The sequence below is a fragment of the Cyrtonyx montezumae genome, unplaced genomic scaffold, assembly GCF_038088225.1.
Source record: "Cyrtonyx montezumae isolate F1298 unplaced genomic scaffold, pur_monq_1.0 scaffold_10, whole genome shotgun sequence".
In the NCBI taxonomy this organism is placed as follows: Eukaryota; Metazoa; Chordata; class Aves; order Galliformes; family Odontophoridae; genus Cyrtonyx; species Cyrtonyx montezumae.
In genome coordinates, this window is record NW_027071826.1 from 52,257,706 (window position 1) to 52,280,687 (window position 22,982).

Consider the following 22,982-nt stretch of genomic DNA (forward strand, 5'->3'; position numbering starts at 1 on the left):
CGCCCCCTCGGCCATACGGACCCGCGGCACGTGTTGGCACAGCACGGAGAGCAAAGCTTAGAGCAGCTCCGCTTTCAGTTTTTATTCTTTCCGTCGAATATTCCCCGTAAACGAAATGAGAGACAATTCAAAGGGGGAGGGATCCTGACTGTGACTGTAAATACCACTTCCAATGATCATTTCAACAACTGTTTGGGTCTCTGCTCAGCATCACAGTGCACTCGAGTTCTGAGCAGCGTTTGCTGGTATTAAACAAGAAAGCAAATCAGTCTACATCTTCAGCTGTTGATATTCCTTCCTTTTTTTCTAGACATGACACCTGCAAGATAGAAAGAAACAGAGTTCATCTTCAGCTCATTTACTGTCACAATTAACAGCACAAACAGCTTCAGAAGAGGCTGCACAAACTCGGGGAAGAAACCCCAATGGCAACAGCACAGGGGGGCATGGCATCCTTGGCTCTACAAAGCCCAGTTTTATGTTCCTACAGTATAAAGGCAGGAAAGCCAAACTGTAAATCTCTCCTCATCATCTGTTACTGGTCATGAAATGGTCACACAGACACTCAGCTTGGCCAACATTTCTGTTTCACCAAATGTGCTTATCATTATGGTATGATCAGTAAGCACTGGAAGAAGCAGGAAACATTGCAGCTAGCTAATCCTTGGAGAATGGTCAGGCCAGCTTTCTTATGAGCTAAGATATTGTTCAGTCAAATGACAGCAGCTACTAAGGCAGCAGTGAACATTTTGGCTATGAGAAGCATATGCTCTGGCTGTACATCCTTACGTCAGCCACAATGCAAAACCAGAAGCTGCAAAGAGCACCAATGCAGCTCCAACAGTTATTCTCAACAGTTCAAAATGCCCTCAACCCAACGGAAAAAAAACAAACAAACCAGCAAGCCTTAAGTGCAGGTCCTGGAGCTTAACCTCAATTATTAGTAAGGCATTGTCCATGAGTGATTAGCTGAGTATGTGTGAGTAGGAACTCTGACAACTCCCATTATTGGTTATTGCAGATTTGACTCATTACTGCAAGTCATCTTCCAGCCTTGCAGAAAGCCATCTGTTAGGAACTGTTACCACTTCAAGTTACTGCTGCCCAAATAACAGATTATTCCCCCAAATGTGACTGGTAATTCTCAGCAACTAGTTCATATGTTAATCAGTGTTTTATTCTGTACATAAACACGTCCTTAAAAACAGCTGAAGTGCAAAAGAGCAGGCAGGGAATGTTCACAGGAACTGAGGTCTCCTCCCTTAGAGAGCTTTGCATAAAGCCATACAAGAAGCAGAGGATGTTTACCTGGTTATCTATACACCTAAATTGCCAGGACCAGGTGGTGTTATAAAGGAAAGGCCTCAGGTCAAATCTGTTGTCATCTGGGCTGTAGTTTTCAGCATGGTAGGAAGGAGTGAGGGTGGTCATTTTATGCCTATTCACTGAATACATCCTGAAGAAATGCTTTACCTTCGATGCCACCTAGTGTACAAGGAATATAGCTTTCAATCAGCCAAGCCTCCTTTTAATTTACTATTATAGATGAGAACAGCATTTTAGAACACTGCATTCTAGCTTTCACACATCCATTTTCCACCACTAACACTTAAGTTTCCTACCACTACAAATCACTGTGGTAAGATTCTTTCAGGTAGAGGCATTTTAGGCTATTTTCAGATCACCCTGGTCTCTCTGCCCGACATTTACCAACAGGGAAGGGCCCTGCAGGAAATCTAACAGTAAGCACTAGCCTCTGAGATTCAGGTGACCGAGTGAGCATTCTCCTGTATGCCAAAGAACAGAATGGCTTCCAAAACACATAACCCAAAAGCTACAAGAGCAATTGCCATATACATTCCAGGGAATCACTTTCTCCTGAAGTTACAGTTCTGTAGCAATTATTTTCAGTTCCCCAAATGCTGTTCTAGCCAATTCTAACATATACAAAAGCCACGTTAAGAGATCAATACAAGCTCTTCCAGCATATTCTGTTACAACTGTAGAATCTCTCTAAATACAGGAGAATGATTAAACCATCTCTTTCAAGTGAAAGGAACTTCATTTGACCATTCTCTGAACAGAATATTTTGGCAAAGGCATTAAATGATTTATTTGGTGTATTACCTCTCTTGGAGTACAAATCTCCTTCCACAAATTAATGAGCTTACAAAACATACTATATGGTCCAGCCTTAGCAATCTTCCTTAATTTACCATAGATGGAGAGCTCTGCATATGTCATCCCCATATCTGCCTGAAATCACACACAGGAAAAGAAATTGCTTAAATTACAGTTAGCAGTTTTATGAGCAGTTACAAATAATAAATCAAAGATGTTCCAAAATGAACTTCTCAGTGCTCAGAAAGACGAACAGAAAATCAGTACTACAAGTGGAAGAACTGAGATCTCCGAAATATGAGATCTCAGATCCTTCAATGAATACATTTCATTTGGCTACAAAGAATATGTCCTTCCAGAGAAAGGTCTGTCTCCCTTATGTATGTAGAGAACAAGAAAGAGGGGATAGGGATAAGAAGCCAGGGATTAAGCACCAGTCACTTCTGCAACTGAAGGGCACTGAGAGGCACTTTTGGAGTTAAAACTCTGAAATGTTTCCAATGTGCAGTTTCAGAACAGCCATCCTTTAAGTGCTTGACATATAAAGTCATTCAAAACAAAAAAGAACAAATATGTGATTTGCTGTTTGACAGACTGTTGGCAACACTGGTGCAAGACACCGAGCCTTGTCAGTAGCTTCAAGACACTTCTTACACACTTAATGATAAGCACAGACACACAACAGCAAACAGCGATTGGACAGAAAGCAAGTGTGGGGATAGAGCTCACCGGAGTGTTTCTAAGTCACTGCCTATTACCTCATCAGTTTGAGACACTTGTCCATCCACCAGGGGCTCCAGTTCTGCTGTAGGTGGAGCTGCCATAATACTGTAAGAGAAGAAGGAAAACAAAAAACTATCCAGTCTCATTAGCACAAACTGTTTGGTTTGCTAAAAATCCAATGCTTCACCCAAAACTTTTGTAGGGCATAATCTGCAAGAAAGAGTTACTTGCAAGCTGCCCCAGGTTTAAGGAGCCACATTCATGCCAAAAGCATGAATTACCTGTTCAAAACATTTCCTCATTGGCACTAACACAAGTTCTCTCAATCAGCCACTCCTAAAGCTGCTGCTATTAGCAACCATCAGCCATTTAGATTGCTCTTGTATAATTATACACAATCATTTGAAAACAAAAGGGAGAGGCAGAAGACTTTTGCAATGTTACTGCAGCTCAGTTATCTAAGAAGAAAAACAAACCAACCCACACAAAGCAGCACGCAAATTCAGACACCAAGCATCACCACTTCACTACTCACCTCCTGAGGGCTGTGAGCTGGAAGTTCTCAATACAATACTGTATGAAGCTCTTCAAATCAGTCTTGCTGATTCCACCGATGGGATTGATATCAGCACTTGAGCAATCATACTTTGTCAGGTAACCTCGAAGACTGTGCAGAAGTTTTATATGCCAATGATGTAACATCAGCACAATAATAGTTTCTATTAGGTAGATCATGTATGTGGTATAAAGCCATGTGCATATTGCTAGCATGTGGGACAAAGAGGCATTTGTCTAAAACAGAGCTATGCTAGAGGTAAGGTGATATTGTGAACTAGGAAGCACTGCCAGGCTGTAACAGCATGCCTAGCGCAACACAAGTTACAACACTGTCCTGGCCAATGAAAAACAAACCCAACTTCCCACAGAATCAATACACACTACCTTCCAACCTTTTCATGTTATCAGTGCCACAATCTTTACCTCCCAAAAGCCAGCTCTAAATGCAATACTCCAGATTCCCAACATCTATCTTAACTCAAAGTTCACAGCGTAATTCCTAATAGTGTAATTGAAAACATAACAAATGGGCTGGAAAGCTAGCCTGGGAACTGCATAGGTAAGCTCCACTGAAACTGCTCAAGAAATAACAGCTGCTGCTTGGAAAACTAAAATACTTCCATCTTAAGCGTTTGATAAATAAAGAATTTTGCCATTCTGATGGTAATAGTTAACCAATTTCACTGCTATCAGTATCTTTAAGCCTCTTCTGTACAGCATACAAGTCCCAATGCACTGGTATTTGGTGGCATTAAAGAACAGCACTGACTTGTTCCCAGTTCACTTGGCTTTAGATTTGTAGCTTTTATTAACCTTTCATCCACATTGGCTGATCCTAGCACCAGAAGCCCCCCTGGCATCCCACGAGTCCAAAGTGCCAGCTGAGCAAACAGGTAGGCAAGGACCATTCTTACTCGAGCCTACAAAACAAAATGAAACTTTATCTTTAAAAGCAGTATCTCATTAGATATGGTTAGCAATTCCCTAAACAAATTCACAAAGAACAAGATGTGAGAAGGCTGTTACTGTAAGGACAAGGAGGAGATGCTGAACACACACTTGAGAAAGCTACGTTCAGTGTCTGCTACTGCCACAGACTTGCATGTCTAGGGAAGTTTATTTTACACTGAGTTGTAGAACTGGGAGTTTTGACACTTCTCAGTCTCCTACATGCATTGATAAGGATCCGTGAAAGGTGAAATATGCAGGTAAACCACCTAACATGTCCTCTTATCTAGTAAGAAAGGAAACTTTCTATTACATGAGAGCTCTAAAACTGTTTCTGCCCCCACTCTAAAAATCCCTTCTTCCAAGGGAAGCAGTAATGCTCAGACATGTCACTAAACTGCTGTCAAACAAGCTGGTACAAGATTCAATGTTTCCTTATGGAGTTTGATAGTAGCAGGGGAAGAAAAGCTTAGAAGAAAAACCCAAAATAACCAATGAACCCTCAGCAGCACACAACACAGAGTTAGATCTTCACAGCAATTCAAAGGAAGGGCCCCAGTGCTGCTCTTACCATTCTGTCATACTTCAAAGGGCCTGACCCGGATTCAGCCTACGTGAAACACACCTGCACATTCTGCAGTGCCAGATTTTCTCTGCTGCTCCCTCCATAGACAGAAAAACAGGGAGTTCGACCTGTGACCACGCTGAAAATTCCCACAATAGCTTTCACAGCCGCATCTATGTTCAGATTGATGTGATAGCTGAGAAAGATTTAAGCAAAAGTGACTCAACTAGTACAGTCTGACTACATAAAAAGCATTCGGTTTAATAAAAAAAAACATGGGAAGCGATGGTCCTAATCTCTACCTGCCTATTTGCTCAGCCAGAAGTTGAGCCCTGCTGTGGGTTTCCTGGGAGGAGTTCTCACTAGCCATATAGCAAGTGGTAAAGACACGCTTGCAAAATTCTCGAGGATCCTCAGGGACATAGGTCTCATCATGCACAACCCTGCGTGCATCAGCCAGCACCTCTGCATCTGAGGACAAAGTAAATAAAACAGAAGTAGAAATTGCTGTGCTCTTGCTACCCTGTGTATGAAAACACTTGGTTTATTGTCCTCCACTTAAATTTTACACTGCCCCTCACAGGGTAACTTCATCAAACTAATCTAACTCTGCAAGCATGTTAGCATATTTTTAGACTCAAAAAAAAAAAAGCATTACTGAGCTAGCTCCTAATTTCAAAAGTGGAAATACTAAATCCCTTTGTTCTGTGCCCTAAAGAAGCTCCACAGAAAACATGACTCCACACCCACAAAGGACTAGCTAAGTGGGCTAATTAAGGCCAGCTTGAAGAGCTTGAATCATGCTTGACTACGTTTCACAGCACTGAATTTAACAGGAAGTAAGTTTCATGATAAACTAAAATCCCTAAACGACATCAGCCAACATTCCTTAGACAGAAACTGGTCTGTATCATAAGCAGCTTTAAACCCAAAACATAATCTAGGAAGACAGCTTATAGAACTTGAAATCCGAACTTAAGTTTTTGCTGCAATTTCTGGAGAGATGTAAGGGGTTTCATTAAACCAATGGGACAAGAGTTTATCATTAATTAACTCTTGCACCTATTGCACCCATTGCACCCAACTTATACTAATGGATATTGTTAACTAGACATGCATATCTACTTACTTCCATTCTTGACTGCCAAGCAAACCTGGTAGCACATGGAGTATACTATGCAAGCTGTAGCAGAGCTGTCAATCCCACCACTAAGAGGTAGAAGAAATCCTGCCTTGAAAACAAAGTTAAGAAGTTCCAAAAACACAAAATTAGAAAAATGTGTTTTACCTCAGAAACACTCTCTAGTCAAGGAATGAGACACAAGCCACTCATGAGAAAAAAATCCCCTTCCTTATATTTGACTATAGCTTTCAGAGAAAGCATAACTCCAAAGGAAAAGGTCCAAAAAGCATATTTAAGTCCTGCCCCACCTACGTATTTTAAGTCTGAAAGAACTACCAGTGAGCTCTAACTTTGTACCTTAGACTAACAGTGTCAGCCTGCATTAACAGCAGGGCAGGCTAGCAAGCTGTGTAACACACAAGGTGGTGTGTGTGGTAAGAACAAAAAGCAGTTCTCACCTGTTTGCTGCGCCTTAAATAGTCCCAGAGCCAACATGCGGGGCCAAGGCTGAAATCACAGAACACGCTCAGTTCATGAGGGTTATAGGATGAGATCTGAGCAAGTCAACTTTCTATTCTTCCAATTAGATACTTTCTTAAACATAGAGATATCGCGTTCATCTCCATGAGTTTTAAATTGTTATAAAAATAGAACCTGTTGCTTGATAGCTATGTACTTACCAGATCTCCTCCTCAGGACTATGATGCCTCCACTGGATTGGCACACAGATGGGCACAGCTAGATCATCAGAACACGACAGAGCAAAGTTCACTTTTATCCTGGGAAAGGGATTCACTTTACTTGCCTAAGCAATAGTACAGAAGAGTCAAAGAGATATTTTAATGTAAGATATGCCTACAGAACTGTAGATCCATAAAACGCTGTGGTAACTATTCCAACTTGCTAGAGTTTAATAACAACCTCCATAAAGAATTCTTACTGCCAAGTTACGAGATGAGATCTCTGCTCTGTAACTGCGAACATCTTCCAAGTCCAGTGTGGCAACCAACACCTCCTAAAATATTGGCGAAGGAAAAACACGTGACTTCTTGCTTTATGCTCCCTTTTAAAAGGGATCTCTGATTCAGTTCAATTACTTGCACTACAAAACAAATAATTATGGGCTGAATGGATTACCACATCGTCCAGTGAAAATTGAGATCCTTGTGCTACTGTGTCTCCATTCATAGAAATCATGGCACAACCATCATAATACAGACGATCGCCATCACAACCTTTCTGGTTAGACAGAATATATATTCCACCATTCTGGGAAGGAAACAAACAAGCAGACAAATAGTTTTTCAGGATATAGTGACTTCAGTACCTGGTTACATTAAAAGACAAAATGTCTGAGTCCTTTTCACACTCTGTCTTTAAGTTATGAAAGGTTCAGGGCTTTGACTTCACACACTACACACAACATGAACTAATAATAACACAAGGGTATGTAATAAAAAATGAGCTCTATTCCTTCCTTGCTGTTAAAATTCTTTTGTTATTAGCTGAAGAGTCATTCACTAAGCCCAAATAGAGAGGGCTACTCTGCAAAATTGAAATGCTAGGCTCATAAAGAGATTGAGGAAAGGGGGAAAACAATGACAGAAGCTGTGGTTGGATATCCGAGTACAGAACAGATACTGCTAAACAGAACCAAAATGTTAAATTGTGACAAAGTTGCTGTAAAAAATAAACTCCTGACATAGTGCAACAGACACTTATTAATTTTTGTCTAGGAACAAAACAGCTTTCTCCTTCTTTGAATTAGAAGCTGGCAATGAGCTGTCACTTCACTACACAAAGCACGAGAAGGGAGGCTACTTCAGCTCAGATGACTGCAGAGAGCAAGCACAGCCACAGGTAGTTTGTCCTTTACGCAGAACGTGCTCTTAGAAGCCCCCCAAACTGGCTGTTTCTCCACAGGCAGTGGATTCAACATCACTTGCATCCAACAGCCTCAGGTAAAACCAGTACAATGCTTCACGTTAGAGCATAACACATCGTAGGACTCCTGGAAGCAGTACAGTAGCCCAGCAGCTGATTCAATCAGAGGAGGTAATTTCAGGATAAAATAAGAGAAAAACAATAAAGGAACTAACGAGGTCCACCATAGCCACTGAGCTCATGAGAGAAGAGACTGCCCTGGAGAGAAAACAAGTGCACAATAAGATGCTCTATTACCCCACCCTCCATTCTTGAAGGTACCTTTGCTGTGGCAGAATTCACCAAATCCACACGGGTATGAGCCTTCCGCAGCACGTGGTGACTCCCAGAAGAGTTGGTGAAAATTTCCACACCATCAAGTCCCATTTCAATATGTGGGCTAGCAGAGTAACAGGCAGAGAAACAAAAAAGCAGCTAGCAATCCCGCCGTAGCTGGTAACATCACAGGTACCATTCAAAGCCACTCAGTTTAAAAAACACACATCACTGACAGTCTGTCTCAGCTCACACAAAAAGTCACAGCATCTTCATCTATAAAATGCCACACATTCTGCAGATGTAAGGAAAGGGTTTACATGGATGAAAATTTTATATATAAAGACAAGCAGCACCAATAAGTTTGACCCCCTTTACTGCAACCTTACCCACAATATATTTTTTGCTCCTTATTATATTTAAGCTTCCTGGCACTTTCTGGAAGATGCACTACGTAGAGGAATACTGAGCTAATTTCTAGAAAAATATGTCTTTATACCAGTTCCAAAGTATGTTTCGGTTTATGCTGCATTTTTTCTCCTTTACCTGTTCGGCGCCCAGAGCTCTTCACATATTTCTGTTCCTAAACAGGTATCTGTGGTTGCTAGCACTGCATCCCCAAAAGGAACAGTGTCCTGAGGAAAAAAAACAAACACAAGAACACCTTTATTTCCATGGAATGGAATACAATTCATAAAAGTAATCCAGCAAAGTCAGAACGGAACTGAATACTAACTTCTGTACAATGACAAATTACCAATCAAAAGGACTTTATTTTTTGACAAGTTTAAGCAAAAAGTGAACAACTCTGAGCTGCATGTGTGTGAGTTATAGTCTATATTCCATGCTAAAATTTCAGTGTCATTCAGGTCAAGTGCTTCACTTCAGGTTAGAACAACTGTTTTTGAGTTAAATGTTCTACAGTAGAGAGATTATCTAGTGCTATGAATCATGTTTATGCTTTAGGAAGAAGTAACCTGAGGCAAATTTAAGAGTTACTCAATTTGCTACTAAATACTTACATAAGGTAAGTTAAATTAGTCTGGCAACCATCACTGAAACCACTGGATATAAGGAGTGTGCATTCTACCACTTTATGTCACAGATTCTCAGCATTTAGATTGCTGAACCTTAAAAGTTAATAAGAATCTATTAAAAAACTTACCTGTCCTGTAACTTCCTGAATTATTCCTGGTAGAAGATAGTCCTCTACATGCCTAAGGAAGGTTTATAAACTGTGAATACATAGTTATACAAATCATAACGGTGATTAAAGAAATTGCACTTCATTTGCACAGGACTCTCTGTATGTTGAAAAAGAAAATAAAGACCTTCACATTTTCCAGGAAGGTTTCAGAAACACATGATAAACAATGAGAAAACAAATATTACAAGCTTATGTTTTTGTAATTGCACTAGGTTGCTTATTTTTGGCTTCTTACTATTTGTATCTGCATTTTTCAGTGAATAATCAGGTGTTCAATCAAAACACACTCAGGCTACAGCCTGAGATGAACTTCTTCAGTGAGATACCTTTACAAGCAGCCTGATTTTACAGAGAAATAGGCATGAACAATCCTTAAAGAGAGCTAACAAAAAATTGTGTCAGCCTTCCAACAGGGAAGAGGATGCACTGCAATGACAATAACCTCTGCACAGTTTTCAGGCTTACTCCCTTCTAATTATTAACTAGACCCAGCAAAAAATACACAAACGTCAAACATACAATAAATCTTTATCTTTTTGCAGTGTCTCTGCATGAGCAACTGGGAACTTACCCAGAACTGACTGGTATTTAAGAGAACAGACTCTAAGGGGCTCCTCCAATCCCAAACTGCATCAAGCTAGAAAGCATACCAAAGGAAAGCGATGACACTATGCAGAGGCAAAATCATACAGCCACACTTTTCCTTCAAGCTTACTAATTCAGAGTTTGATTACGTTTAACAAGCTTAACTGAGCTGTAATTATGCAGCTCTAATTATTCTGACTTGCTTATCACGGTGTAGCTGCACTGATATGTTGCAATAGAGACTTTATTCCTCCTGCTGCAAGTGCAAATGGCAAGCTCTGCTTTTTAAACACCACTTAACATCAGCCAACTCACCTCGCTTTGTTCCACGGGGTAAACCATCGAAGCTCTCTATAGTTTCCTGCATTTGCCAATGACATTTTCGGTCTAATCAAAAGAATTTTTCTTGAAAGAAAAAATAAAACAGAAAGGGTGAATTAAGATCTGCTGTGCAAATAAATAAGACAAAACCAAGAACGCTAACGAAAATCAAGACACTCATTTTTTTTAATATGATGTACAGTAAACAACTGTTACAAACAACCTTTTGAAAAGGCTTCTGACTGAACATTTCCAGGCTCTCCAAAGGGTCTTTCAGAATGCAGCGGAAGTCTAGCTTACACAGAGTTGGAAAGGAAAGCGAACAAATGGAAAATGTTAAGTTCTCTAAAATTCAGCGGACAGAAAAACAACTACAGCCCCTTAGATTGGGCAGAAGAATCCTGCTGGGAGCCCAAACAGGTTTCTGAAAGGATACCCTCCTGCTTTGCATTGTGAAAAAAAGAAGGAACTACTTACTTATTTAGAAAGATCACTCGGCAATTGTAGCGAACATTTCTGTGCATAAGGGGCCTGCAAAGGTAAGGAGAAAAATTACCAGTGGCTAAGCTCATTAAATTCAATGTTCAAAGAAATATAAAAACTAAGAGCTCCACTACAGAATCTACTCTGCTGCGCAAGAATTGTTAAGATAAAACTTGAACATTCAGTCATTAAAAGGAATTAAAAATAATAACGTATGAAATTTTAACTTCTAATACTTCCAAAAAATTTATTTACTGGACCTTTTCCTCAGTCACAGATGTACCCCACTGGCACCAGACCACCAGTATACCTAAGAAACACAGACCATAACCATGCCATAGGCTGGCCTAGCTTAACCAGGCTTGACTTCCTCCAGTACTGCTAGGCTACTTTGAAGTGAGGTAGCATATTTTTCTTTACATAGATGCCAACAAACACATACTTTAACACATGTTAACTTTATGACTACAGTTTACCACAACTTGCTCTCAGCACATGATTCACAATGGTTCTGGTGATGATGGCATACATGTATGCTGACGCTTAAAGCCAGTTACATGAGCTTATAGAACCTGCTGTCTTGCACATAATACAAGGGCTTACCCAAATGCTTACCCATAGCAGTGAGTTCCAGTAATTTACATACTCAAAAAATAGTTATTCTATTTTCTCAAAGAGTACAGCTACCAGGAATCTCACACTCCAGGAAAAAAGTCTTCAGTATATTCAGTCCTTTTCACAGAAACCAGAGTGGGAAGTACCGTAACTGCTAAGACATGCTTCCAAGTTTGGGGAACTGCCCTGACTACCCAAAAAAGTACCTGCTCACTCTTAGAAGGCTCGACCTCCCATCCTAACTACAGCTAGGCACTTTGCACTTACATTCCCACGTCACAGATAATATCCTGAGTGGCCGCAGACTCCAAGAGCTTCGCCAGCACTTGAAACGAGTGCAGGAGTGTGTCGGATTCATAGTAGTGATCTGCACAGCCATAACCACTGTAGAGAAAAGAAAGCCAAGATTCAGGAACAGCACAGCAGCCACGGGATCAAAACTTCCCCACAGAAACACCTCACCATATGCACAACTCATAACAAATAACCCACGGGCCCTTACCAAATCTCGAGCTCTGGGCCGAGCCGGTATCTAGCTCCTCTGCTCTTAGCGATGCTAATACCTGAAAAACACACAGTTTGAGCAGCAACGCAGACACGAAATCCCAGCCCACCCGGGCCCACCGTCGCCACACTCACTTCGGAGGATCCTCTCGGCGTTGCCCTCAAAATCCAGAGCCCACTGATTAAGAGCGCAAGCAGCCACGGTCACAGCACGACCCATAGCAGCCCCACAGCGCCGGAACCAGGCAGCCGTACGCTTTCGGGGCGGCCGCGCTTATTTCCGGGGCGGCCCACAGTTACTTCCGGGGCGAGCTGACGGGCGGTGCGGCGGCGGCTGGGTTCCCGCCCCCAGGGCCGCCCCACCGCCTCAGCCCATGGGTTGAGCGCGCTCAACCAATGAGACGGCGCGGAGAGGGAGGAGCGCGGCGCGGAGAGGGAGGAGCGCGGCGCGGATTGGTCGAATTGGCTGCAGGGGGCGGGGCCGAGGAGCGGCGCTCTGAGGAGCGGTGGTGAGAGGGGCGGTGGTGGTGTGGAGATTTGGAGTTACAGCAGCGTACAAGCAAACTGCAGATTGAGGTAAGTGGATCGGCAGTCAGGGCCGACATTAGGAAGCACGGAGTGAGGGTCGGGGTCAGGCTAGGGCGTAAGGATTTAGGAAATATTACAGAATTGTACGGCTTGGAAGGTACCTCTGGAGATCGTGTAGTCCAACCCCCGAGTATGTTTTCATTCCCGTCTTTCCTCCCAGGCTTCTTGTCGTTGAAGGCTTTGTAAGCGTTTCTAATAACGCATACAGCTGAAAAAAAACACCCTGAGAGCGAGCTGGACTTAACGCTGAGTGCTTTCTTCCACAGAGAACGCCATGACAGCCCAGCGGGAGAAAAAACATGAAGAAAGAAATCACAAGAGCAGCCGAAACGGTGCTCAGGCCCCTCCAGCGCAGTGGGGAAGAGCATGGTGAGAGCACACCTTGCCTTATGGCAGTGCAAGCGTTAACACAACTCAGCTGGGAACCATCCCTCAGCTGGGAACAATCAGCCACGGCTGTTTGTATGGGTTGCTACCACACTGGTGCTGCAGCACATTCAGCTTCTGGCTGCCTAAGTCTGTGCTTCCAAGCTTTGCATAATATTCCTGTTGCCCTTTAGCAGTTAAACCTGTGACTGTCACTGGTAAAATGTGAAGGCTGCAATAGCAGCATGCTTTTTGGAGGGGAGGTATTAGCAATTCTGTTGCTGTGAAGAACACAGGTTTGTAACAGTTTGTGGTGGAGTAGGTAATGCTAAATTTCCTGTAGCTGTTTGATCCAAACAAACATGCTGTGTCCTAAAATTATTTTTCATTTTCAGTTGGTTAGTCTAGAAAAAACACTGAACAAAATAAGCCTGAACTGAAAGCTGGGCAAAAGTAAAGTTCTGTTTTTGGTTACAGGGAGGTAGACTGGTTTTCCTTGGCAAGCATTCTTTTCCTGCTCACATTCGCACCGCTTATTGTGTATTACTTCATCATGTCCTGCGACCAGTACCAGTGCTCTCTGACCAATCCAGTCATCAACTTGCTCTCGGGGAATCAACACCTGTCTGACATCTGGAACAAAACCCCTGCGCTGACTTACACGGCTGTTGGCATCTATGCTGCTTGGGTTGCTTTCCAGGTGTGTTACTGAATTGTGAGCTCGTGGCTGTGGTTTAAAACAGCTCTTTCATTAATTTACATGGAAGATAATGAATCCCAGTGTTGCTTGTTCCTGCAGGTGCTCTGTGATAAACTATTTTACACAAATATAAACTCAGCTGCCTTGATTGAATTTTATTTACAAGAATCAGAGATTATGTGGTTCATTAAGATAAAACAACCCTATAGCAAAAATACTGTTATTTGAATTGATACACAGTAAATATATCCAAGTACTTGTGGAAGTAGTATGGTTTTTTACAGACAGACTGTTGAAGTACACTTCCTCATGAAATACAACTTCTTTATAAAATATTCTTGTAGTGGAAATGTTACATCAGGAACTGAACCTGTGATAGAGCACCTGGTGGGAAAGCAGGGCCAACCAGGAGAGCTCAGGGGTATGCGATGTACCTGAGTGACGGGAAGGAGTGGAGCCAGGATCCATCCCTTCCCAGCCCTCATTTAAGGGTTGGCAGTGATAGTGAGGGGGTCTTTTGCTGGAGCTTCCTGCCTACTTGAGGTTTTCTAAAGGTGAATAGCTCTCTTCCTTCGTTTCTGTGGCTGCTGTGTTTTTGGTTTGTTGTAGTTAAAGAATTTGTAAACCTTTTATTATTGTGGTATTTTCCATCCTATTATAAATTTATGATCCTTGAGCTTGGTAAACTACTACTATTGTACTAAATTAGAAAGTGACTTATTTACAACAGGTTAAATTAAAGGATGATTATCCAAATCTAGTTAGCAGCAGTTCTTCTGCTCTACTGAAAGAGGGCTATAACCATGTATGAAGCGCATATGTAAAACTGTTTAGTAGTTGGGACATTTTTTCAGTCTAAAATCACAGCAGCAAAGTGTTTGTTGATTTAGTGTTCAATTGAAACTAGTGAGGGTTACACTTTCTTATGTGCGTGAAACAGCATTTGGGGGTTTTTGTCTTGTCCTTTTTTTTACTGTTAATATGTTCTGTCACTTCTAGGTGATTTTGTATGCTTTTGTTCCTGACTTCTGCCACAAGTTCCTTCCTGGGTATGTGGGAGGTGTTCAGGAAGGTGCTGTCACTCCTGCTGGTAAGTTTTTCCTCAGAATATGCTGTAAGTAACACGCTCATGCAGAAGTGCCACCATCCAGAAAGAATATTTCATCTGTAATAGTCTGTTTGTATGTGGAGGAAACTTGAACATAACTATAAGCAGAGTGAAATTATTTATTTCAGGTAATCAATTAAATGAGCTTTCATCTTCCTTCAGAATAGGTAGAATAGGTTGGAGAATTTGTCTCTTACTGCTAGTAAAACTATTAGTTGTGCAATTAGGTGATTCATATCTGAAGAAAATACAGCAAGTAATATAGCAGCAGTAGAAAAATACTGGTTGTAAGCAGCAAAATTGCAAATCAGCAGCTGACTATTGCTTGTATCTGATGCTGCAAACACATCTCTTTTAGCCCAGAGAACTTGCAAAACGCAAGCATGGTTTGTGATGTGAGCTAAGGGTAACCTTAGCAAACTCAGGTGAGGCTGCAGATCTACCATACTGTGAAGAGAGGGAAGACAAAGCTTAGCCTAAGAGGTTGTAGTAGAGTACAGTGGAAGTCAGAAAAGTGCCTTAAGGTTGGGGAGGTGATGTTCAAGGCTGGTAAGAAGAGTTGTTCTTCTCATGAGCCTTGGGGTGTTGAGCTTCTGGGTATTGTGTGCATGTCCATATTAATAAGTATACTAATTTGTTATCAGTAATACTGATATATTTTTCCTTCCCTTTTAGGTGTAGTAAATAAGTATGAAATCAATGGACTCCAAGCTTGGATCATTACCCACGTACTTTGGTTTGCAAATGCCTATTATTTCCACTACTTCTCACCTACCATCATTTTTGACAATTGGATTCCTCTCCTGTGGTGTGCCAATATCCTGGGATATGTGGTTTCCACGTTTGCCATGATTAAAGGCTACTTCTTCCCTACTAATGCCAAAGATTGGTATGTGTTTTTTAGTCATACAAGCGTACTAGGAGATCAGACCTGTGGCAGGGCTGATGTGGAACTGAGATTTTTTTTACTTAACAAACATGAAACACCAAGGATGGTGCATGTCAAGTGATGGTTGTAGCCTCAGAAAATAAATTTCTAATATTGTGTTTTTTAGCAAATTCACTGGCAACTTCTTTTATGACTACATGATGGGGATTGAATTTAACCCTCGAGTAGGAAAGTGGTTCGATTTAAAGCTGTTCTTCAATGGGCGCCCTGGTATTGTAGCCTGGACCCTGATTAACCTTTCCTATGCTGCAAAACAACAGGAGCTGTATGGTCACGTCACCAACTCGATGATCCTTGTCAACGTCCTGCAGGTAAACTGGGAGGAGGGAAATAAGATATCAATTTGAAAATCAACTGGTATTGAAGTAGGAAAAATTCCTGCTCCGGGTTTGAACTTAACGTTGTTCTTTCTGGCTTGAGCTGCAGTGATTATGTGCTGGGGATTGCTTCTTTGGATGCTTACATTCAGAATGCTGGGGGTAATCCTGTGTCTCTGTTAGTACAGGGTGAATAGATGTTACCTGTTTTGGTTAATACTGCTGTGGTTGCTTGTTGTTGTTAGGTCCACAGATGTAGCCTGGTTCACCCTCTGTGTGTTATGTTCCCCTTAATACTCTATCGTTGAAGTGTTTAAAGTAACAACACAGGTTAGTTTTGAGATCTTAACTGCAAGGCAGCTTGGAAAGATTGGTTTGCTACTGTTAATCAGAATGGTAGGTGACAAGGTTACATTATTAATGTGGAATTATTCTTTTTCAGGGTATTTATGTTTTGGACTTCTTCTGGAACGAAGCCTGGTATTTGAAAACCATTGATATCTGCCACGATCATTTTGGATGGTACTTGGGCTGGGGAGACTGCGTTTGGTTGCCTTACCTCTATACTCTGCAGGTAAAGATGGGGGGAAAACTGATGTTTGGGCTAAAAGGGAAGACGCTTTCCAGAAATGCGTTCTCTAGCAGATTAGTAATTATTTTCTTTCCTGACAGCTTGAATACTGGCTATTACATCACTCTCTGTGATAATTGCATTGTATGAGAGCCTGCTGTCCCTGCGTGGAATTAACATCTTTTCTTTCCTGCCTCCTTCTGTCACTAAGTCCCTTCAGTCTCCTTCTGTACTCGTTTCTGTTGGATGATTGATTGGTTTGTGTTGTTCTCCTCCCCCTTTTCCATTTGGCCAGCATCCTCACAGTTTCTCCCTTGTGTAACCTGAGAAATGCAATAGTTGAAAGAAAGGAAATGTACAGTGTGGGATTTCCTGAAAAGATTCCATGGGATTACAGGTAGAGAACGTGAAGATTCGCCCTGTTCCTCTGTTCTGGGTCGCTGTAGGTTGAAGAACTTTCCTGGCACCCTGTGAGCAGTGCTCTTTGAGTAAATCACCCAATGTCTCTGTTCTGTCTCCCAGGGTTTATATTTGGTTTATCACCCTGTGCAGCTCAGCACAGCGAACGCCATCGGGATCTTGGCGTTGGGCTTGGTTGGCTATTATGTCTTCAGGATGACAAACCACCAGAAAGATCTCTTCCGCCGTACCAACGGCAACTGCAAGATATGGGGGAGGAAGCCTGACTACTTTGAGTGCTCCTATGTGTCTGTGGATGGGACCAAATACTACAGCAAGCTGCTGACCTCGGGGTTCTGGGGGTGGGCGCGCCATTTTAACTACACTGGAGATCTCATGGGCTCCCTGGCCTATTGCCTGGCTTGTGGGTTTGAGCACATCTTGCCTTACTTTTACATTGTTTATATGACTATTCTGCTAGTTCACCGTTGCATTAGGGATGAGCACCGTTGTTACAGCAAGTATGGGAAAGACTGGAAGCGCTACACTGCTGCGGTGCCCTACCGGCTCATACCTGGGCTGTTTTAAGCCTGATGCAGAACTTGAGTGGAATGAAGGTTGTTTGAAATGAAAAGAGCTATTTCGCACCATTAATCTAACAAAAACATGTTGGAAAAGACACAACTCTCTGGAGAACTAAAGGTGCCTGGGAAACTGTCCTCAATGTACCAAGGGGACAAGCTTCTATGAGCAGGCAGGCTGTTCAAATGAAACGGGGCACAGAAATGGCCTTCTAAAAAGACATCTCTAAAAAGAACTGTTTTACCTGGGACTATTCCTTACTCTCAGAATTTCCTTGCAATTGAAGAGAAGTTGCACGTGCTCAGACTCCTGAGATCTCTCCAGTGCTGGGAGGAGGCCTCACCCTTCACAGCAGCCAAGTACTTGAAGCTGGTTACTGGTGAATTAGAGGAGGAAAATAATGATGTGATGGCTTTGGGAAAGGAACAATATGGTTGCTTGTGGCAGTCGTAACCTCCAGTTAGTAGTGCTCTGACGGATGCTTTTTGCTTTCAGAGGAGATAACCTGGGAAATATTGAAACTGGCATTTCAGGAGATTGGTGTAATCTGACTTGCAAGTTATTTGTGCAGGCTGTATGTTGGTATGGCTTAATAATTCTGTTAGTCTGCAGCACTGGAGAAACATCGTCTGTGACCAAGTGGTTATTATCTTGATACTGAAACTAAACTAACTTTTTGAAGGCACTGAGCACACATTGACTTCTTTGCTGTGATTAGAAAACTTTGTTTGCCATTGTTTTTATCTAAAATCATATTTGGTGTTTGTAATGGTTTGAGAAGTGCTTAGCTTAAAGACAAGTAAAAAGAAAAATACACTCCGTTTCCTTTCAGCTGTTTCATTTCTTGTTAATAGCTATCTCAAAGTTACAGGATTCAAAAGGAACTCTTTGAAGAATACAATCCAAGGAACAACTTCAAGAATGCAGAGAGGGGACACAAATAAAAAGAGCGGTCAGAATATTAACCGTGCTTATAATGAGCTTGGTAGCTATGTTCACACAAATACACTGTTCTTACTGTAAGTAGGAACTGGTTTCCTGTAGGAATTGTGGAGTGCACCAATCTTCGTGGCAGTTACAAATGTGGTGTGTTGGTGTGTTTTAGTTCTGTTGCAGTCAGTGTTCCTGGAGGGATGGCTTTCCGAAGTGCAAAAGGACCTCTCCTACTCTAAAAAGTGAATGCATTATGAGGTTGGGCTGTGTTTCAAGGTGGGATTTATGGGCATGTAGAGAGATGGCTTTGTGGAGAGACCTAATTATAGCACCCATTCTATCTCCAGGCCTGAGGTCTATTCTATCATTGTGCTGTTAATTGTCAAATACATTGGTGTGTGTTGAAATTGAGCTAGGAGTAGCTGTATCTAACAACTACTGCTCTCTAATTCTAAGGCATTTCTGTGGAGTAAAGAACTTCTCTGTTAAGATGAACCTTAACAGTGCACCAAGGTGTGGTGCTTGCACTATTTGTTGCTTGTTTCAGAGGAAGGGGAGGTAGAGTGTGGGATTCAAGAGCTGCTGGCACCTCTCTGCTTGGGCTGACCCAGATTTTGCTGGAGTAATTGGATAGTTGCTTTTCTCAACTTGCCTGAGATGACATACTTATATCCTTTTCTTGAGTAGCCTTGGAAATTGTACTGACAGCATGCTGTTAATGCCAAGGCTCTTTAAATATTGTGAGATAATCTGAGCTCTAAATCACGGCAGCCTTGCACAGCATGACGTGTTCCCCTCTTTTTGCTGATAAAATCCTGGATGATTAATGGAAGAAATTGCCCAATTAAGGTCAGTGAAGACATCAGCATTTAAAAAATAAAACTGAGCAAATCTGAAGAGAGAGTACAATACTGTGAGTAGTGAGAGTACTGTGCATTCAACAAACTGCAGGGTCACTTATGTTACTTCTAATATCAGACATGGGTCTGTCTTTTACATTGGCATGTGGAAGGACTCTTCTCCGTTTACTTAATGGAGAATTAACTGCCACTGTTGAGAATTTTACCCTGCAGATTATCTGGCTGCTGCAAGTGGGAATTCTTTGTTGGGAGATGGTTAAGCTCGTGGTAGGAAGGAGTTAGTCACGAGGTTTTACAAGCAAGGGGCCGTTGCTGGGTCCAACTCATGTCCTGTTTGATGTAAGCATGACAGATTCTGGCTCATCAGGCTTTCCTGCTCTCTGTACACAGCATCATTTCTGTTCTCTGTGGCAGGCAGACTGCATCAGAATGATCTGTGCGTATACAGGGGTTTGCATCTGGCTGGGAAGTGGTAATTGCACTGAGGTTTATATTTCTTATAAATAAATGAATTTTTGGGGGGAAGCATTACCGAAATTTGCCAGTTCTGTAAGCCTCATGCTAACATGGTGTGTCAGCAGTGCTCTACGCCACACGTGACTGATGTCAGCCTTTAAAACTGAATCATTTGAAAGACAATTGACTACAGAGTCATATGTGATACATACTCCACGTTCTGTGGTCTGGGCATGGTTGGATTTTGTTGCCTTCAGAATGCTGAGAAGTACATCAATATGTGTTCTGCTCTGAAGGATGGGTGTATGTGTGTTAGCTGAACTCTGGTTTTGGTATTTCATATTTACTGATACTGTGCTATTAATACTTCCTATCAAAGTTAGAGAGTGTATGTCTCAGTGGAGTGTTGGAAAATCTAAATTTAAAAGATTGCCAAGATTTTTAAACGTGATATTGATTTAACTTAGTTTCAAGCTAGCAGGAGCATGCAGTAGATACTTCTGATAAGGCATAGAGCAGTAGTAAGGAAGTTAAAAGCATAGTATATTAATATGCTTACTTTACACTTGCAGGGAGGAAAATAACAAAAGCAGGGTGCAGCAGGCTGAGCATGCTGCAGTGCCATACATACAGAAGACAGAATCACAACCTTCTAGCAGATAGCCTCTGCAGACTGTAAGCAGCCTGTCTGTAGGTGGCTGAGGGAAGGACTTCCCTCATTTCTCAACCTGGAGGGTACTGCAGTAGGGTGGCATTGCTGAGATCTCATTTCCACCTTTCAGCATAAGGCAGTCTATTATTTTATAACTTTTGATGTGAAGCTGAAGTTCAGTTGATTCCAACCCAGCTTGTAAGAATGTTGATGCAATTCAATGGTAGACTGAAGCACACGTGATACATCTAGATTTTAAACATCTAAGCTCCTCTTATAATCTGTACAGCTCAGTAACTGGCCTAAGTACCGTGATTAAAATCAGTGCGGTTTGGTCATAGCTTTATTCGGTGCCAACAGCAGTACGTGTTGTTGCCTCGTGGTGGCAGCCACAAGGCATTTTCTGCTCTCAATTGTCAGTGTAAGTCCAGATCACGTGCTGCATTTAACACAGACCCTCAATGCTCCAGTTTAAACAATGCACTGTCTTTACTAAACATGAAAATTGATGTGTGATGGAAAACAAAACTAGAACTGTATATTTTTGCTGCAATTCTTACAGGAAGGAAAACCTGAAAGGGGAGAGAGAACCACTTGTTTTTCCCCTCAAATTACAGGTATGGATCTGCTTTGTGGTAATGGGATGGGTAAAGAAGCTTTTTAAAAAGTAGACTGGGTTATTGTAACTTATGTAGCTGTTATATATAACTTATTATGTAATAAATTTGCCGTTCAAGGGAACCTTAAACTTTTAAAAAGTGTTTTATGTTTATGGTCTAGGTTTTTAATAGTTCCATTGTATGGGAACTGCTGGATCACAGCCTGAACCACTGATTGGTCACCTGGGGTGAGCACCGAGTCAGCCATGGGGCCACAGGTGAAGGTGATATATCTGTGTGAGTGGAAGGGGTGGAGCCTGGCTCCACCTCTCCCAAACCCCATTTAAGGGCTGACCACCACCAGGGAAGGATCTCTTCTTGGAGATCCCTCCCGTGTGGAGTCCCCTGCGAGCCTTGTCATCCTGAAGGTGAGCCATCCTCTCTTTTGTATTATTTGTATCCCATATATATAGAACTACTCAAAATATACCATCATCTCTACTATTTCTTTGTGAAGTACCCTCCTTGGGAGTTATTTACCCCACATTTGGCGAGCCAGGCAGCTCTAGTGATAATAATTCATACTTACCCAACGTGTCCTTTATTTGGAATATGCTTAAATGGTCAGGGGGGAGAACATTACCCCCCTAGACCAGACAATCCCTGGTCTAATTCCAGGGTTCATGGGGTCACCCTACTATGGGTTGGCATCCATTATTGAGAAATGGGGACCTATGTGGGCTCCAGGGACTGCCTCTCCCTCCCCAGCTTATTTGACTGACTGCTTTCTAGGATTAGATAAGGACATACTCATTACCAAGGAGTGGTGGCTAGCCGCCTCTGCAGTAGCCTGGCCTTTAGTAATGGCCATACTTAAATTACATACTGCACATGTTAACATGGAAACTGAAAACCAATTATTAAGCGAGCGTATTGAGAAACTTGAGCAACAGCTGGGTACATTAACAACCAAAAAGCCTGGCCTAAATGTCCCCACAAGACAAATACGGAGTATATCGGTAGAGGACATCCAAAAATCAGAGGAGGCAGACTTAAATATGGCAGGAAAAAAGATCTCTAAGGCAGATCTCGAAACTCCATCTATGATGGACCCATTTGAGATTCGGCCTATCATAACTCAAAAAACAAAAAAGGTACAGGATAGACCAGCAGGGGTGCCTCCTGACCAATGGCCCCTGCTGAAACCTGCCTCCATGTGATGACAGCTCATCCATATACAGCTAATGAGTTGATGGACCTAGTACAGCAGTTCCATCAAAAACCAAGGGAAAGCATACCATCATGGCTCCTAAGGTTATGGGATGCAGGAGCTGAAAGTGTTTTAGTGAATGGGACAGAGATGTCAAAAGGAAAACTATACCACCAGTGATGCTCTAGCAGGTTTCCCCACTGATATTGATTCTATCTGACAGGCAACTTAACAAAGTTGTGCCACCACTGATCTTCCATTATTAACCAAAGGTATGATGGTGAAGATTTTAAGGGCATGTGTTATATGAATCTTAGGGAACATTGGAAAACCGCTATATCAAAGTATATAAAAATTAAAAGATTCTTCCTAATCAGTTACTGAGTCACATAGAATGATACCCTCAGGGACTCTTTTTCAGGTTGCAGGAACTTAAGCCGTAGGTAGAATATGTTTGTTCTTTTGTTAATAAGTTTAATAGCATTTCTTGTCATTATGATATGATTGCCTTGTATCTTTTCTTACATTCAGTTATTCTTTCTTTCTTATATTGTATTATATCTTATCTTATATATCTTTCTTATATATATTCTTTCTTACATTAACAGTTATTCTAAAAATAGCATGTGTTCAAGGGGTATAAAAGTATGTAACCTGCGCAATAAAGTTGGCTCAGCTGCATAATCATATTGATGTCTCTGAGTCCTTGCATCGGCATCTTAAGAAGATCGTTTCGACGT

General features: G+C 41.8%; 2 protein-coding genes across 2 annotated transcripts; one reads left to right on the forward strand and one right to left on the reverse strand.

Moving 5' to 3' along the window:
- Positions 1-265: 265 nt before the first annotated feature.
- On the reverse strand, positions 266-12,193 carry NADSYN1 (NAD synthetase 1). Its single transcript, XM_065755616.1, has 21 exons — positions 12,088-12,193; positions 11,951-12,011; positions 11,716-11,832; positions 10,828-10,881; positions 10,345-10,434; positions 9,403-9,454; positions 8,784-8,872; positions 8,244-8,361; positions 7,176-7,307; positions 6,979-7,053; positions 6,719-6,843; positions 6,497-6,545; positions 6,045-6,147; positions 5,218-5,386; positions 4,976-5,111; positions 4,216-4,322; positions 3,380-3,511; positions 2,880-2,949; positions 2,128-2,256; positions 1,309-1,485; positions 266-319 (listed from the first exon to the last, which is right to left on the reverse strand). The coding sequence occupies exons 1-21, from the start codon at positions 12,170-12,172 to the stop codon at positions 266-268; spliced, it is 2,124 nt and encodes a 707-aa protein (XP_065611688.1). The 5' UTR covers positions 12,173-12,193.
- Positions 12,194-12,810: 617 nt separating this feature from the next.
- DHCR7 (7-dehydrocholesterol reductase) lies at positions 12,811-17,679 on the forward strand. Its single transcript, XM_065755758.1, has 7 exons — positions 12,811-12,909; positions 13,384-13,606; positions 14,606-14,696; positions 15,390-15,603; positions 15,770-15,974; positions 16,423-16,554; positions 17,074-17,679. The coding sequence occupies exons 1-7, from the start codon at positions 12,815-12,817 to the stop codon at positions 17,536-17,538; spliced, it is 1,425 nt and encodes a 474-aa protein (XP_065611830.1). The 5' UTR covers positions 12,811-12,814; the 3' UTR covers positions 17,539-17,679.
- Positions 17,680-22,982: the final 5,303 nt, after the last annotated feature.

Excerpts from the sequence above, each read along its gene's own strand:
- NADSYN1 (XM_065755616.1), bottom strand. The coding sequence starts at position 12,172 with ATGGGTCGTGCTGTGACCGTGGCTGCTTGCGCTCTTAATCAGTGGGCT. Across the intron at positions 10,435-10,827 it reads CGAGTGATCTTTCTAAATAA|AAAAATTCTTTTGATTAGAC; the intron begins GTAAGTAGTTCC and ends TTTTCTTTCAAG. Across the intron at positions 5,387-6,044 it reads CTTGGCAGTCAAGAATGGAA|ATGCAGAGGTGCTGGCTGAT; the intron begins GTAAGTAGATAT and ends CTTTGTCCTCAG.
- DHCR7 (XM_065755758.1), top strand. The coding sequence starts at position 12,815 with ATGACAGCCCAGCGGGAGAAAAAACATGAAGAAAGAAATCACAAGAGC. Across the intron at positions 12,910-13,383 it reads GCGCAGTGGGGAAGAGCATG|GGAGGTAGACTGGTTTTCCT; the intron begins GTGAGAGCACAC and ends TTTTGGTTACAG. Across the intron at positions 14,697-15,389 it reads AGGTGCTGTCACTCCTGCTG|GTGTAGTAAATAAGTATGAA; the intron begins GTAAGTTTTTCC and ends CTTCCCTTTTAG.